Source organism: Protomyctophum parallelum (assembly GCF_964188405.1).
Source record: "Protomyctophum parallelum genome assembly, chromosome: 8".
In the NCBI taxonomy this organism is placed as follows: domain Eukaryota; kingdom Metazoa; phylum Chordata; class Actinopteri; order Myctophiformes; family Myctophidae; genus Protomyctophum; species Protomyctophum parallelum.
In genome coordinates, this window is record NC_139703.1 from 54,297,923 (window position 1) to 54,311,523 (window position 13,601).

A 13,601-nucleotide genomic window follows, 5' to 3' on the forward strand; every position below is an offset into this window, starting at 1 on the left:
TTCTATTTCCCAACGCGCCCAAAGTGTTCTCCAAATGGCCCGGTATGGGTTCTATTTCCCAACGCGCCCAAAGTGTTCTCCAAATGGCCCGGTATGGGTTCTATTTCCCAACGCGCCCAAAGTGTTCTCCAAATGGCCCGGTATGGGTTCTATTTCCCAACGCGCCCAAAGTGTTCTCCAAATGGCCCGGTATGGGTTCTATTTCCCAACGCGCCCAAAGTGTTCTCCAAATGGCCCGGTATGGGTTCTATTTCCCAACGCGCCCAAAGTGTTCTCCAAATGGCCCGGTATGGGTTCTATTTCCCAACGCGCCCAAAGTGTTCTCCAAATGGCCCCGTATGGGTTCTATTTCCCAACGCGCCCAAAGTGTTCTCCAAATGGCCCGGTATGGGTTCTATTTCCCAACGCGCCCAAAGTGTTCTCCAAATGGCCCGGTATGGGTTCTATTTCCCAACGCGCCCAAAGTGTTCTCCAAATGGCCCCGTATGGGTTCTATTTCCCAACGCGCCCAAAGTGTTCTCCAAATGGCCCGGTATGGGTTCTATTTCCCAACGCACCCAAAGTGTTCTCCAAATGGCCCGGTATGGGTTCTATTTCCCAACGCGCCCAAAGTGTTCTCCAAATGGCCCGGTATGGGTTCTATTTCCCAACGCGCCCAAAGTGTTCTCCAAATGGCCCGGTATGGGTTCTATTTCCCAACGCGCCCAAAGTGTTCTCCAAATGGCCCCGTATGGGTTCTATTTCCCAACGCGCCCAAAGTGTTCTCCAAATGGCCCGGTATGGGTTCTATTTCCCAACGCGCCCAAAGTGTTCTCCAAATGGCCCGGTATGGGTTCTATTTCCCAACGCGCCCAAAGTGTTCTCCAAATGGCCCTGTATGGGTTCTATTTCCCAACGCGCCCAAAGTGTTCTCCAAATGGCCCCGTATGGGTTCTATTTCCCAACGCGCCCAAAGTGTTCTCCAAATGGCCCGGTATGGGTTCTATTTCCGAACGCGCCCAAAGTGTTCACCAAATGGCCCGGTATGGGTTCTATTTCCCAACGCACCCAAAGTGTTCTCCAAATGGCCCGGTATGGGTTCTATTTCCGAACGCGCCCAAAGTGTTCTCCAAATGGCCCCGTATGGGTTCTATTTCCCAACGCGCCCAAAGTGTTCTCCAAATGGCCCGGTATGGGTTCTATTTCCCAACGCGCCCAAAGTGTTCTCCAAATGGCCCGGTATGGGTTCTATTTCCCAACGCGCCCAAAGTGTTCTCCAAATGGCCCGGTATGGGTTCTATTTCCCAACGCACCCAAAGTGTTCTCCAAATGGCCCGGTATGGGTTCTATTTCCCAACGCGCCCAAAGTGTTCTCCAAATGGCCCGGTATGGGTTCTATTTCCCAACGCGCCCAAAGTGTTCTCCAAATGGCCCGGTATGGGTTCTATTTCCCAACGCGCCCAAAGTGTTCTCCAAATGGCCCGGTATGGGTTCTATTTCCCAACGCGCCCAAAGTGTTCTCCAAATGGCCCCGTATGGGTTCTATTTCCCAACGCGCCCAAAGTGTTCTCCAAATGGCCCCGTATGGGTTCTATTTCCCAACGCGCCCAAAGTGTTCTCCAAATGGCCCGGTATGGGTTCTATTTCCCAACGCGCCCAAAGTGTTCTCCAAATGGCCCGGTATGGGTTCTATTTCCCAACACGCCCAAAGTGTTCTCCAAATGGCCCGGTATGGGTTCTATTTCCCAACACGCCCAAAGTGTTCTCCAAATGGCCCGGTATGGGTTCTATTTCCCAACGCGCCCAAAGTGTTCTCCAAATGGCCCGGTATGGGTTCTATTTCCCAACGCGCCCAAAGTGTTCTCCAAATGGCCCGGTATGGGTTCTATTTCCCAACGCGCCCAAAGTGTTCTCCAAATGGCCCGGTATGGGTTCTATTTCCCAACGCGCCCAAAGTGTTCTCCAAATGGCCCGGTATGGGTTCTATTTCCCAACGCGCCCAAAGTGTTCTCCAAATGGCCCCGTATGGGTTCTATTTCCCAACGCGCCCAAAGTGTTCTCCAAATGGCCCGGTATGGGTTCTATTTCCCAACGCGCCCAAAGTGTTCTCCAAATGGCCCGGTATGGGTTCTATTTCCCAACGCGCCCAAAGTGTTCTCCAAATGGCCCCGTATGGGTTCTATTTCCCAACGCGCCCAAAGTGTTCTCCAAATGGCCCCGTATGGGTTCTATTTCCCAACGCGCCCAAAGTGTTCTCCAAATGGCCCGGTATGGGTTCTATTTCCCAACGCGCCCAAAGTGTTCTCCAAATGGCCCGGTATGGGTTCTATTTCCCCACGCGCCCAAAGTGTTCTCCAAATGGCCCGGTATGGGTTCTATTTCCGAACGCGCCCAAAGTGTTCTCCAAATGGCCCGGTATGGGTTCTATTTCCCAACGCGCCCAAAGTGTTCTCCAAATGGCCCGGTATGGGTTCTATTTCCCAACGCGCCCAAAGTGTTCTCCAAATGGCCCGGTATGGGTTCTATTTCCCAACGCGCCCAAAGTGTTCTCCAAATGGCCCGGTATGGGTTCTATTTCCCAACGCGCCCAAAGTGTTCTCCAAATGGCCCGGTATGGGTTCTATTTCCCAACGCGCCCAAAGTGTTCTCCAAATGGCCTGGTATGGGTTCTATTTCCGAACGCGCCCAAAGTGTTCTCCAAATGGCCCGGTATGGGTTCTATTTCCGAACGCGCCCAAAGTGTTCTCCAAATGGCCCGGTATGGGTTCTATTTCCCAACGCGCCCAAAGTGTTCTCCAAATGGCCCGGTATGGGTTCTATTTCCGAACGCGCCCAAAGTGTTCTCCAAATGGCCCGGTATGGGTTCTATTTCCCAACGCGCCCAAAGTGTTCTCCAAATGGCCTGGTATGGGTTCTATTTCCCAACGCGCCCAAAGTGTTCTCCAAATGGCCCGGTATGGGTTCTATTTCCCAACGCGCCCAAAGTGTTCTCCAAATGGCCCGGTATGGGTTCTATTTCCCAACGCGCCCAAAGTGTTCTCCAAATGGCCCGGTATGGGTTCTATTTCCCAACGCGCCCAAAGTGTTCTCCAAATGGCCTGGTATGGGTTCTATTTCCGAACGCGCCCAAAGTGTTCTCCAAATGGCCCGGTATGGGTTCTATTTCCGAACGCGCCCAAAGTGTTCTCCAAATGGCCCGGTATGGGTTCTATTTCCCAACGCGCCCAAAGTGTTCTCCAAATGGCCCGGAGTGTACAAGTGGAAGCAAATGGAGCCGCTGAAGCATTCAAAATATTACTGTAAATGACATCGATCTTGAATCCAAGCTAATATAAACTGCAGGCTTTCTAGTCCTGAAAAGTTGCAATGCTAAAATGGAAGCCACCGTTCTCACGATAATGAAAATCTAAATATTTTTGTTTAAAACAAAATCTGCCTAATGATGATGTCACTGGAAGACGGTTTTTAAACTGCCCACAGCCCTCCTATGAGACACAGACTGAGTAGAAAACAATTGCGCCATTTTTTTCATGATTATTAGTGAGGACCTATTATATGAAGATAGGTTGAAAAGTGGTGAAGTGGTCCTTTAAGGATTTGTATTTGTGTTCTCTATAGAGCACCGAAGTCCTGACGTAACTCGCTCATCCCCTCCATTCCCCTGGTTCTAAAGTCCTGACGTAACTCGCTCATCCCTTCCATTCCCCTGGTTCTAAAGTCCTGACGTAACTCGCTCATCCCTTCCATTCCCCTGGTTCTAAAGTCCTGACGTAACTCGCTCATCCCTTCCATTCCCCTGGTTCTAATGTCCTGACGTAACTCGCTCATCCCTTCCATTCCCCTGGTTCTAAAGTCCTGACGTAACTCGCTCATCCCTTCGAACCCCCCGGTTCGCGGAAGTAATTTCTCTATGGAGAATAACATGGGGTGATCTTAATATCGTCTACTATAAGCGTTGTGGTCCAAAAATAAACAAGCTGTCTCGGCGTTATTGTCAGGGAGATGTCTCTGTATCGTTTGCAACAGTCAGTCACTCATATATGATACAGTCTGCTTCTAGCGAAAATCTAACTAATTCAGCAGCAGTAACATTAGCGTTTTCTCTCAGTCAGTTGATTCTTCATATCCATATGAGTGAAGCGGCCGGGGTGACATGTTTATTTTTCAAACACAGTTCTTATATGAGGCGATCTAAAAATCCTCCTATGGCGATTTCAATGCAACTAAACAAATACATGAACCTGGGGACTGACGCCCTCTACTGAAAGTGACGTCAGACTTCGGTGCTCTATACACTTGGTCATTAAGGTCCACAGAATGAGAGGCCTGCTCTGTCGAAAACATCGCGAAAAAAAGAAAAAGTTACAGCCATTTTTGTATCACAGGTCCTGTCCAATTTTGGGCGTGTGGCTATAATAATTATCATATAACTATATGAAAAAAGAAACCAATATTGTCGTTTAGATAGGCAGGCAGTTTTATTTGTACAGCACTTTTCAACAACAAGGCAATTCATCGCTCTAGATAAGGAGATTAAGGACTAGTATCTATGTAAATATCAGAAGTTGTCCCTAAACTCGTGCTCTATACATTAACCCATTCTGACCTGAGATCAGATTCATACGAGGTTTCCACTGGACACACGCTGGTCTGACGAACCCATTCTGACCTGAGATCAGATTTAAAAAAATGTCAGTCGTTCTTCGATTTTTTTTCAAAAATAGCAGACCTACAAGCTCGTATCGCGCCACTCGGTGGCGCGATACGAGCTTGTAGATCTGCTATTTTTAAATAGCTAAAGCATAACATGATGCTAACACCAAAATGGGTGCCCGGTCAGAATGGGTTAAATCAATCACAGTTATTTGTAGGACAATCGCATGACGTTTTGGCGCCCCCCCCCCCCCCCCCCCCCCCCAGGTGGGCCGCGGCTGCTGCACCGTGCCCCTGGCGGGGACCCCCCCATGGTGGTGGGGGGGGGCTGGCTGGCCCCCGGAGCCCTGCGCCGGCTGATAGAGCTGCCCTCGCCCCCTCTGACCCGACACCAGCTCAAGAGACTGGAGCAACACAGGTAAGTTCACCTGGGTTCAGTTTATAGAGACTGGAGCAACACAGGTAAGTTCACCTGGGTTTAGTTTATAGAGACTGGAGCAACACAGGTAAGTTCACCTGGGTTCAGTTTATAGAGACTGGAGCAACACAGGTAAGTTCACCTGGGTTCAGTTTATAGAGACTGGAGCAACACAGGCAAGTTCACCTGGGTTCAGTTTATAGAGACTGGAGCAACACAGGTAAGTTCACCTGGGTTCAGTTTATAGAGACTGGAGCAACACAGGCAAGTTCACCTGGGTTTAGTTTAAAGAGACTGGAGGAACACAGGCAAGTTCACCTGGGTTCAGTTTATAGAGACTGGTGGAACACAGGCAAGTTCACCTGGGTTCAGTTTATAGAGACTGGTGGAACACAGGCAAGTTCGCCTGGGTTCAGTTTTCTTTGAGTAATAAAGAGACTGGAGGAACACAGGCAAGTTCACCTGGGTTCAGTTTATAGAGACTGGGGGAACACAGGCAAGTTCACCTGGGTTCAGTTTATAGAGACTGGTGGAACACAGGCAAGTTCACCTGGGTTCAGTTTATAGAGACTGGAGGAACACAGGCAAGTTCACCTGGGTTCAGTTTATAGAGACTGGAGCAACACAGGCAAGTTCACCTGGGTTTAGTTTATAGAGACTGGAGCAACACAGGCAAGTTCACCTGGGTTCAGTTTATAGAGACTGGTGGAACACAGGCAAGTTCACCTGGGTTCAGTTTAAAGAGACTGGAGGAACACAGGTAAGTTCACCTGGGTTCAGTTTAAAGAGACTGGAGGAACACAGGCAAGTTCACCTGGGTTCAGTTTATAGAGACTGGAGGAACACAGGCAAGTTCACCTGGGTTCAGTTTAAAGAGACTGGGGGAACACAGGTAAGTTCACCTGGGTTCAGTTTATAGAGACTGGGGGAACACAGGCAAGTTCACCTGGGTTCAGTTTATAGAGACTGGTGGAACACAGGCAAGTTCACCTGGGTTCAGTTTAAAGAGACTGGAGGAACACAGGTAAGTTCACCTGGGTTCAGTTTAAAGAGACTGGGGGAACACAGGTAAGTTCACCTGGGTTCAGTTTATAGAGACTGGGGGAACACAGGTAAGTTCACCTGGGTTCAGTTTATAGAGACTGGAGGAACACAGGCAAGTTCACCTGGGTTCAGTTTAAAGAGACTGGGGGAACACAGGTAAGTTCACCTGGGTTCAGTTTATAGAGACTGGGGGAACACAGGTAAGTTCACCTGGGTTCAGTTTATAGAGACTGGGGGAACACAGGTAAGTTCACCTGGGTTCAGTTTATAGAGACTGGAGGAACACAGGCAAGTTCACCTGGGTTCAGTTTAAAGAGACTGGGGGAACACAGGTAAGTTCACCTGGGTTCAGTTTATAGAGACTGGAGGAACACAGGCAAGTTCACCTGGGTTCAGTTTAAAGAGACTGGAGCAACACAGGCAAGTTCACCTGGGTTCAGTTTATAGAGACTGGTGGAACACAGGTAAGTTCACCTGGGTTCAGTTTATAGAGACTGGAGGAACACAGGTAAGTTCACCTGGGTTCAGTTTATAGAGACTGGTGGAACACAGGTAAGTTCACCTGGGTTCAGTTTATAGAGACTGGAGGAACACAGGTAAGTTCACCTGGGTTCAGTTTAAAGAGACTGGAGCAACACAGGCAAGTTCACCTGGGTTCAGTTTATAGAGACTGGAGGAACACAGGCAAGTTCACCTGGGTTCAGTCTAAAGAGACCTGAGGAACACAGGCAAGTTCACCTGGGTTCAGTTTTCTTTGAGTAATAAAGAGACTGGTGGAACACAGGCAAGTTCACCTGGGTTCAGTTTTCTTTGCATAAATCGTCATGAATCTAAATTGTAAACATTTCCCATGTTGAAAGAAAATGTATATATTTTCAAACAATAGAGGGTATATGCGTGTGACTGTGACATCATCATCGAACCCGGAAGTTACGCGGGAACGCCCACCGAGGGGCAGGAAACGACTTTCTGACCTCGACGTTAAACAACGTTAAACGACATTAACCCATTCTGACCTGAGATCAGATTCATACGAGGTTTCCGCCGGACACACACTGGTCCTGATGAACCCATTCTGACCTGAGATCAGATTCTAAAAATGTCAGTCGCTCTTCGATTTTTCAAAAATAGCAGACCTACAACCTACAAGCCACCGAGTGGCGCGATACGAGCTTGTAGATCTGCTATTTTTCAATAGCTAAAGCATAACATGATGCCGACACCAAAATGTCACTTTATGCATGTGCATACCCTCTATTCACAAACAATGATCAAACCAATAACCAACAAGCTTCATACTGTACTGTACATGGCAGATTACTATTATTAATCTATTTTCTATTATTATTATTATTATTATTAAAATACAACATTGGTACATTTAGGTTATTTGTCATATCTGCCCTGTGTAACCTCACAGCCAAACAGAAATGTAATATTCATTCATGTACGTATGCTCTTCATCACCTTTATTCATACTCTGAGATACAGTTGAGGGAAAAGCCCTCATTTTCAATGTAGCCGAGGTTACAGTACACAAACATACAGTCACAAAACAAACAAACAATTAGGGCCGGGACTAATTGCGATTAATTTAGATTAATTAAAGGTATATTCAGTGATTTCACTCAAAAAACCTTAGGTTTCGTTTTTGGCTGTGGGACCCAGCCTTTCGTCCAATCAGGATAGAGAGTCAAAAACGAAACCTAAGGTTTTTTGACCCCCAGGGGTTAACTGGGGACAGGGAGGAACTCCTTATATGGCCAGCACACTCTATAGTAGGGAGGATTATCACAACAAAACAAAAAAATAAGGGATATTTGAATTAAGTGAAATCACTGAATATACCTTTAACTACAGATAAATTAATCACACCTTTTTTTCCACGGCGGAACGTTTCTCACTGGGCGCTTTTCTATAGTACTGAAAACTGGAAATAATAAAAAGTCACCCCATTTTGTGTTGCCTAGAACTGGAGGTCTGACAAAAAACAGTAACAATATGAAGTAAGTACAGCTTTGTGATGTCACTGAGATGTACTTGTTACTGTTACTAATTTTTTTTCAGACCTCCAGTTCTAGGCAACACAGAATGGGGTGACTTTTTATTATTATTTCCACAACAGGTATATTAATGACAGTAAAATGTTGAAAATGAGTGGTATCCTGTAGTCACTATTCGTTGATTCACTGGGATACCAAAAAACATTAAGAAAATATTTCTCGCTGTTCTCGGGTTGAATATTGATATGCGATTAAAATGCGATTAATCTAGGTTAATTAATCGCAAAGCCTCTGATTAATTAGATTCATTTTTTTAATCGAGTCCCAGCTCTAAAAACAATACATCAAACACAACATTATAAATCGGGGTAAATTACAAAAGAAACAACCATCAGTAAAATAAATAAATGATGTGATGACTCTCATCATTGTGGTTCCAGGTACAGCAGTGTGGGCTGCTCTCTGTTTGAGCCTCTGATGATGATGATGTGATGACTCTTCATCATTGTGGTTCCAGGTACAGCAGTGTGGGCTGCTCTCTGTTTGAGCCTCTGATGCAGCGCTTCTGGGAGTGGCTGGTGGCCAGGGTGCCCGTCTGGGTGGCGCCCAACCTCATCACCATCGTAGGCCTGGCCACCAACGTGTTCACCACCCTGGTGCTGGTCTACTACTGCCCGACGGCCACTGAGCAGGTACAATTTACAATTTACAATTTAGGCATTTAGCAGACGCTCTTAATCCAGAGCGACTTACATTTAAGCAAGAACAAAAGCATGGGAATACATCACATAAAAGCATTTATCATGAAACATGCGTAAGCTAAGAAAGTAACAGTGGAATATCTATATAATGAAACTATACATATAAACTATACATCTATACTACTATGCTATACATATGTACTATGGCGTGCTATGACTATATACAATGCAATTATAGTGCTGTCTACATAACATGCTATAAGTCTGTATCAGATGCTATCTAAGTCTACAGAAATGCTATCTAAGGGGGTAGGGTAAGTGCTATGGGCCATGATGGAGTCTGAAAAGGTGGGTTTTCAGGCTACGGCGTAGCACGGCCTTCCATTCATTCAGTGAATCATTGAAACTCTCATTCTTGTCAGGTGAAAGGAAGCAGCGTGGACTCCTCATGCATAGAAGGAAGCATGAGGTGCACTCCCTCTGCCCAGGTTGGCAGAGGAAGTGTAGCGCCCAGGATTACATTAGATAATTGACACTGGGTGAAAAAAATGGGTTGCATTTTTGTGGGATAGAAATTATAGTAGGCTAATAATAATAAATAACTTTAACACATTCTGACCTGAGATCAGATTCATACGAGGTTTCCACTGGACACACACTGGTCTGATTAACCCATTCTGACCTGAGACATGAAAAAGACTCACTCACTGTATAAAAAATGAAGGAAAACTCCTTTAGACCGAGACTTAAAGGGATTGTGACATTAAAAAAAAGGTTTTGGAATTGTTCTTGTTTTTTTTAGGTTTTCTAATCTCAATTGCACTCAAAAAACATGAACTTTTAACATTCAGTAGATTTTCTGTGATCTGGGGTTTTCTGGCTCAAACAGGTGCTCTGATTTGCCGGCAGTAAGTGACATCACGTACTGCAAATCCCATATATGTCAATGGGATTTGCCAGCAGATGTCACTGTTTCACTGTGTTGCCTGTTTTCATTGTAGCTCAAAAGGCCCAAAAAACCCCAAAGAAAACTTCAGAGCACAGAAAATCCACTGCATGTTCAAAGTTCAGGTTTTTTGGGTGTAATTGAGGTCATAAAACCTAAAAGAAAAAAGAAAAATAAATGAAAATGAATGTCATAAAACCTTTAAGAAAACCTTTTTGTTGTTGATCATGCTCATAAAGTGATCTGTGCTCAAAGTGCACGTTTGGGTCCTAAGGCCTTCGTCAGTGCTATTTCAATAATACAGCTTGTGTGTGTGTGTGTGTGTGTGTGTGTGTGTGTGTGTGTGTGTGTGTGTGTGTGTGTGTGTGTGTGTGTGTGTGTGTGTGTGTGTGTGTGTGTGTGTGTGTGTGTGTGTGTGCGTGTGTGTGTCAGGCTCCGGTGTGGACGTACCTCCTGTGTGCGTTGGGACTGTTCATCTACCAGTCGCTGGACGCCATCGACGGCAAACAGGCCAGGCGCACCAACAGCAGCTCTCCACTGGGGGAGCTGTTTGACCACGGCTGTGACTCTGTGTCCACAGGTGTGATCTATTAAAATGGCACTTTAATGCATTCTAGCCTATAGGTTTATTTTTAGCGGTCCATCTGACTATGTTCTGCTATGTTTATTCTCTGTGCAGTGTTCGTGGTGCTGGGCACGTGCATAGCGGTCCAGCTGGGCACCCACCCTGACTGGATGTTCTTCTGCTGCTTCGCGGGCATGTTCATGTTCTACTGCGCCCACTGGCAGACCTACGTGTCGGGGACGCTGCGCTTTGGCATGTGAGTGTTTCTGGATCATACTGGATATGGACGCTGCGCTTTGGCATGTGAGTGTTTCTGGATCATAGTGGATATGGGATAGTGTCCGGCAGGAAGCAGAGAGTGTGAGTTATGGGATAGTGTCCGGGGCAGGAAGCAGAGAGTGTGAGTTATGGGATAGTGTCCAGCAGGAAGCAGAGAGTGTGAGATATGGGATAGTGTCCGGGGCAGGAAGCAGAGAGTGTGAGTTATGGGATAGTGTCCAGCAGGAAGCAGAGAGTGTGAGATATGGGATAGTGTCCAGCAGGAAGCAGAGAGTGTGAGATATGGGATAGTGTCCGGCAGGAAGCAGAGAGTGTGAGATATGGGATAGTGTCCGGGGCAGGAAGCAGAGAGTGTGAGTTATGGGATAGTGTCCGGGGCAGGAAGCAGAGAGTGTGAGTTATGGGATAGTGTCCGGGGCAGGAAGCAGAGAGTGTGAGTTATGGGATAGTGTCCGGGGCAGGAAGCAGAGAGAGTGAGTTATGGGATAGTGTCCGGGGCAGGAAGCAGAGAGTGTGAGTTATGGGATAGTGTCCAGCAGGAAGCAGAGAGTGTGAGTTATGGGATAGTGTCCGGGGCAGGAAGCAGAGAGAGTGAGTTATGGGATAGTGTCCAGCAGGAAGCAGAGAGTGTGAGTTATGGGATAGTGTCCAGCAGGAAGCAGAGAGTGTGAGTTATGGGATAGTGTCCGGGGCAGGAAGCAGAGAGAGTGAGTTATGGGATAGTGTCCAGCAGGAAGCAGAGAGAGTGAGTTATGGGATAGTGTCCGGGGCAGGAAGCAGAGAGAGTGAGTTATGGGATAGTGTCCGGGGCAGGAAGCAGAGAGAGTGAGTTATGGGATAGTGTCCGGGGCAGGAAGCAGAGAGAGTGAGTTATGGGATAGTGTCCGGGGCAGGAAGCAGAGAGAGTGAGTTATGGGATAGTGTCCGGCAGGAAGCAGAGAGAGTGAGTTATGGGATAGTGTCCGGGGCAGGAAGCAGAGAGAGTGAGTTATGGGATAGTGTCCAGGGCAGGAAGCAGAGAGAGTGAGTTATGGGATAGTGTCCGGGGCAGGAAGCAGAGAGAGTGAGTTATGGGATAGTGTCCAGCAGGAAGCAGAGAGAGTGAGTTATGGGATAGTGTCCAGCAGGAAGCAGAGAGAGTGAGTTATGGGATAGTGTCCAGGGCAGGAAGCAGAGAGAGTGAGTTATGGGATAGTGTCCGGGGCAGGAAGCAGAGAGAGTGAGTTATGGGATAGTGTCCGGCAGGAAGCAGAGAGTGAGTTATGGGATAGTGTCCGGGGCAGGAAGCAGAGAGAGTGAGTTATGGGATAGTGTCCAGGGCAGGAAGCAGAGAGAGTGAGTTATGGGATAGTGTCCAGGGCAGGAAGCAGAGAGAGTGAGTTATGGGATAGTGTCCAGCAGGAAGCAGAGAGAGTGAGTTATGGGATAGTGTCCAGCAGGAAGCAGAGAGAGTGAGTTATGGGATAGTGTCCGGGGCAGGAAGCAGAGAGAGTGAGTTATGGGATAGTGTCCGGCAGGAAGCAGAGAGAGTGAGTTATGGGATAGTGTCCGGGGCAGGAAGCAGAGAGTGTGAGTTATGGGATAGTGTCCGGGGCAGGAAGCAGAGAGAGTGAGTTATGGGATAGTGTCCGGGGCAGGAAGCAGAGAGTGTGAGTTATGGGATAGTGTCCGGGGCAGGAAGCAGAGAGTGTGAGTTATGGGATAGTGTCCGGGGCAGGAAGCAGAGAGTGTGAGTTATGGGATAGTGTCCGGGGCAGGAAGCAGAGAGTGTGAGTTATGGGATAGTGTCCAGGGCAGGAAGCAGAGAGAGTGAGTTCTGGCGGTAGCCTGGCCTGAATCGCGGCGTTCTGTCATTTGTAGCCTGACCTAAGCAGAGACATTTCTGGCCTAGATGGGAGGGTCGCGGCTCAGAAAAACGCGCACCCTGATTGGATCTCATCGATCTGTCCGTCACCCCCGGCCCCTCCTCTCCCCCCTAGTGCAGCGCTACGTCACATAATTTAGAGCGACGCCCACCCAGAAGGGTTGACTCCCACTTTTAGACTGGTTCAGCCCACGGCTTTTTCCAGGCTTTCATCTTTCGCGCAGACGAAATGAAAGCCTGGGTATCGAGGCTAGTCATTTGTTTTGTCACTTCGCTACTAAGTCTGTAAAGTCTCCTATCTCCATGGTAGGCGGGGCATGCCAAAACCGAGGCTTCTGATTGGTCTGCGGTGTGGGTTGGGACCAGGGGGGCAGTCAGACAGATATTTAACCAGGGGGGCAGTCAGACAGATATTTTGTGAAGCCACTAAGGAAATGAAAGTTCATATAATGGCCTGTTGTGGCGCTGTCATTGGGCCCAAAAAACCCCATAGCTCCATAGAAGTCCATGTATTTGGGCCCAACTTCACCTAGACTGTATTACCTTAATAAACATGGTCATGAATACTTTCTGCTTCCAGTCACTAGTTTAATGTCTCATTTCTAATGTCATAATATTCTTTTTGGAAAATGATGGTCCCCTTAATTAAAAAAATGACCATAAAGTCGCCAATTTTCCCATTATAAAAAAAGAGAGGGCGTTTTAAAAAAAGTGTAAAAAATAATAATTGTTTTTTTACGTCTTGTCGGCCTTGGCACTCATTGCAAAGACGTCTAGAAGACGGGATTACGGTTTTGGCACTTAACCCATTCTGACCTGAGATCAGATTCATACCAGGTTTCCGCCGGACACACACTGGTCTGATGAACCCATTCTGACCTGAGATCAGATTCATACGAGGTTTCCGCCGGACTCACACTGGTCTGATGAACCCATTCTGACCTGAGATCAGATTCTAAAAAATGTCAGTCGTTCTTCGATTTTTCAAAAATAGCAGACCTACAAGCTCGTATCGCGCCACTCGGTGGCGCGATATGAGCTTGTAGATCTGCTATTTTTCAATAGCTAAAGCATAACATGATGCTGACACCAAAATGGGTGCCCGCTCAGAATGGGCTAAACAGTTAAAAAAAGGAAAAAAACCTCTGG

At 47.2% G+C, this 13,601-nt stretch overlaps 1 protein-coding gene across 1 annotated transcript in view; it reads left to right on the forward strand.

Annotated features, from left to right (window-relative positions):
- The window catches only part of LOC310863515 (choline/ethanolaminephosphotransferase 1-like), a 30,400-nt gene that overhangs the window by 2,872 nt on the left and 13,927 nt on the right, over positions 1 to 13,601 (forward strand). Inside the window, exons 2-5 of the mRNA XM_083771917.1 lie at positions 4,900 to 5,050; positions 8,615 to 8,789; positions 10,177 to 10,324; positions 10,424 to 10,565. Of these exons, the coding sequence (XP_083628043.1) occupies positions 4,900 to 5,050; positions 8,615 to 8,789; positions 10,177 to 10,324; positions 10,424 to 10,565 (616 nt within the window). The remainder of the gene's footprint in view (positions 1 to 4,899; positions 5,051 to 8,614; positions 8,790 to 10,176; positions 10,325 to 10,423; positions 10,566 to 13,601) is intronic.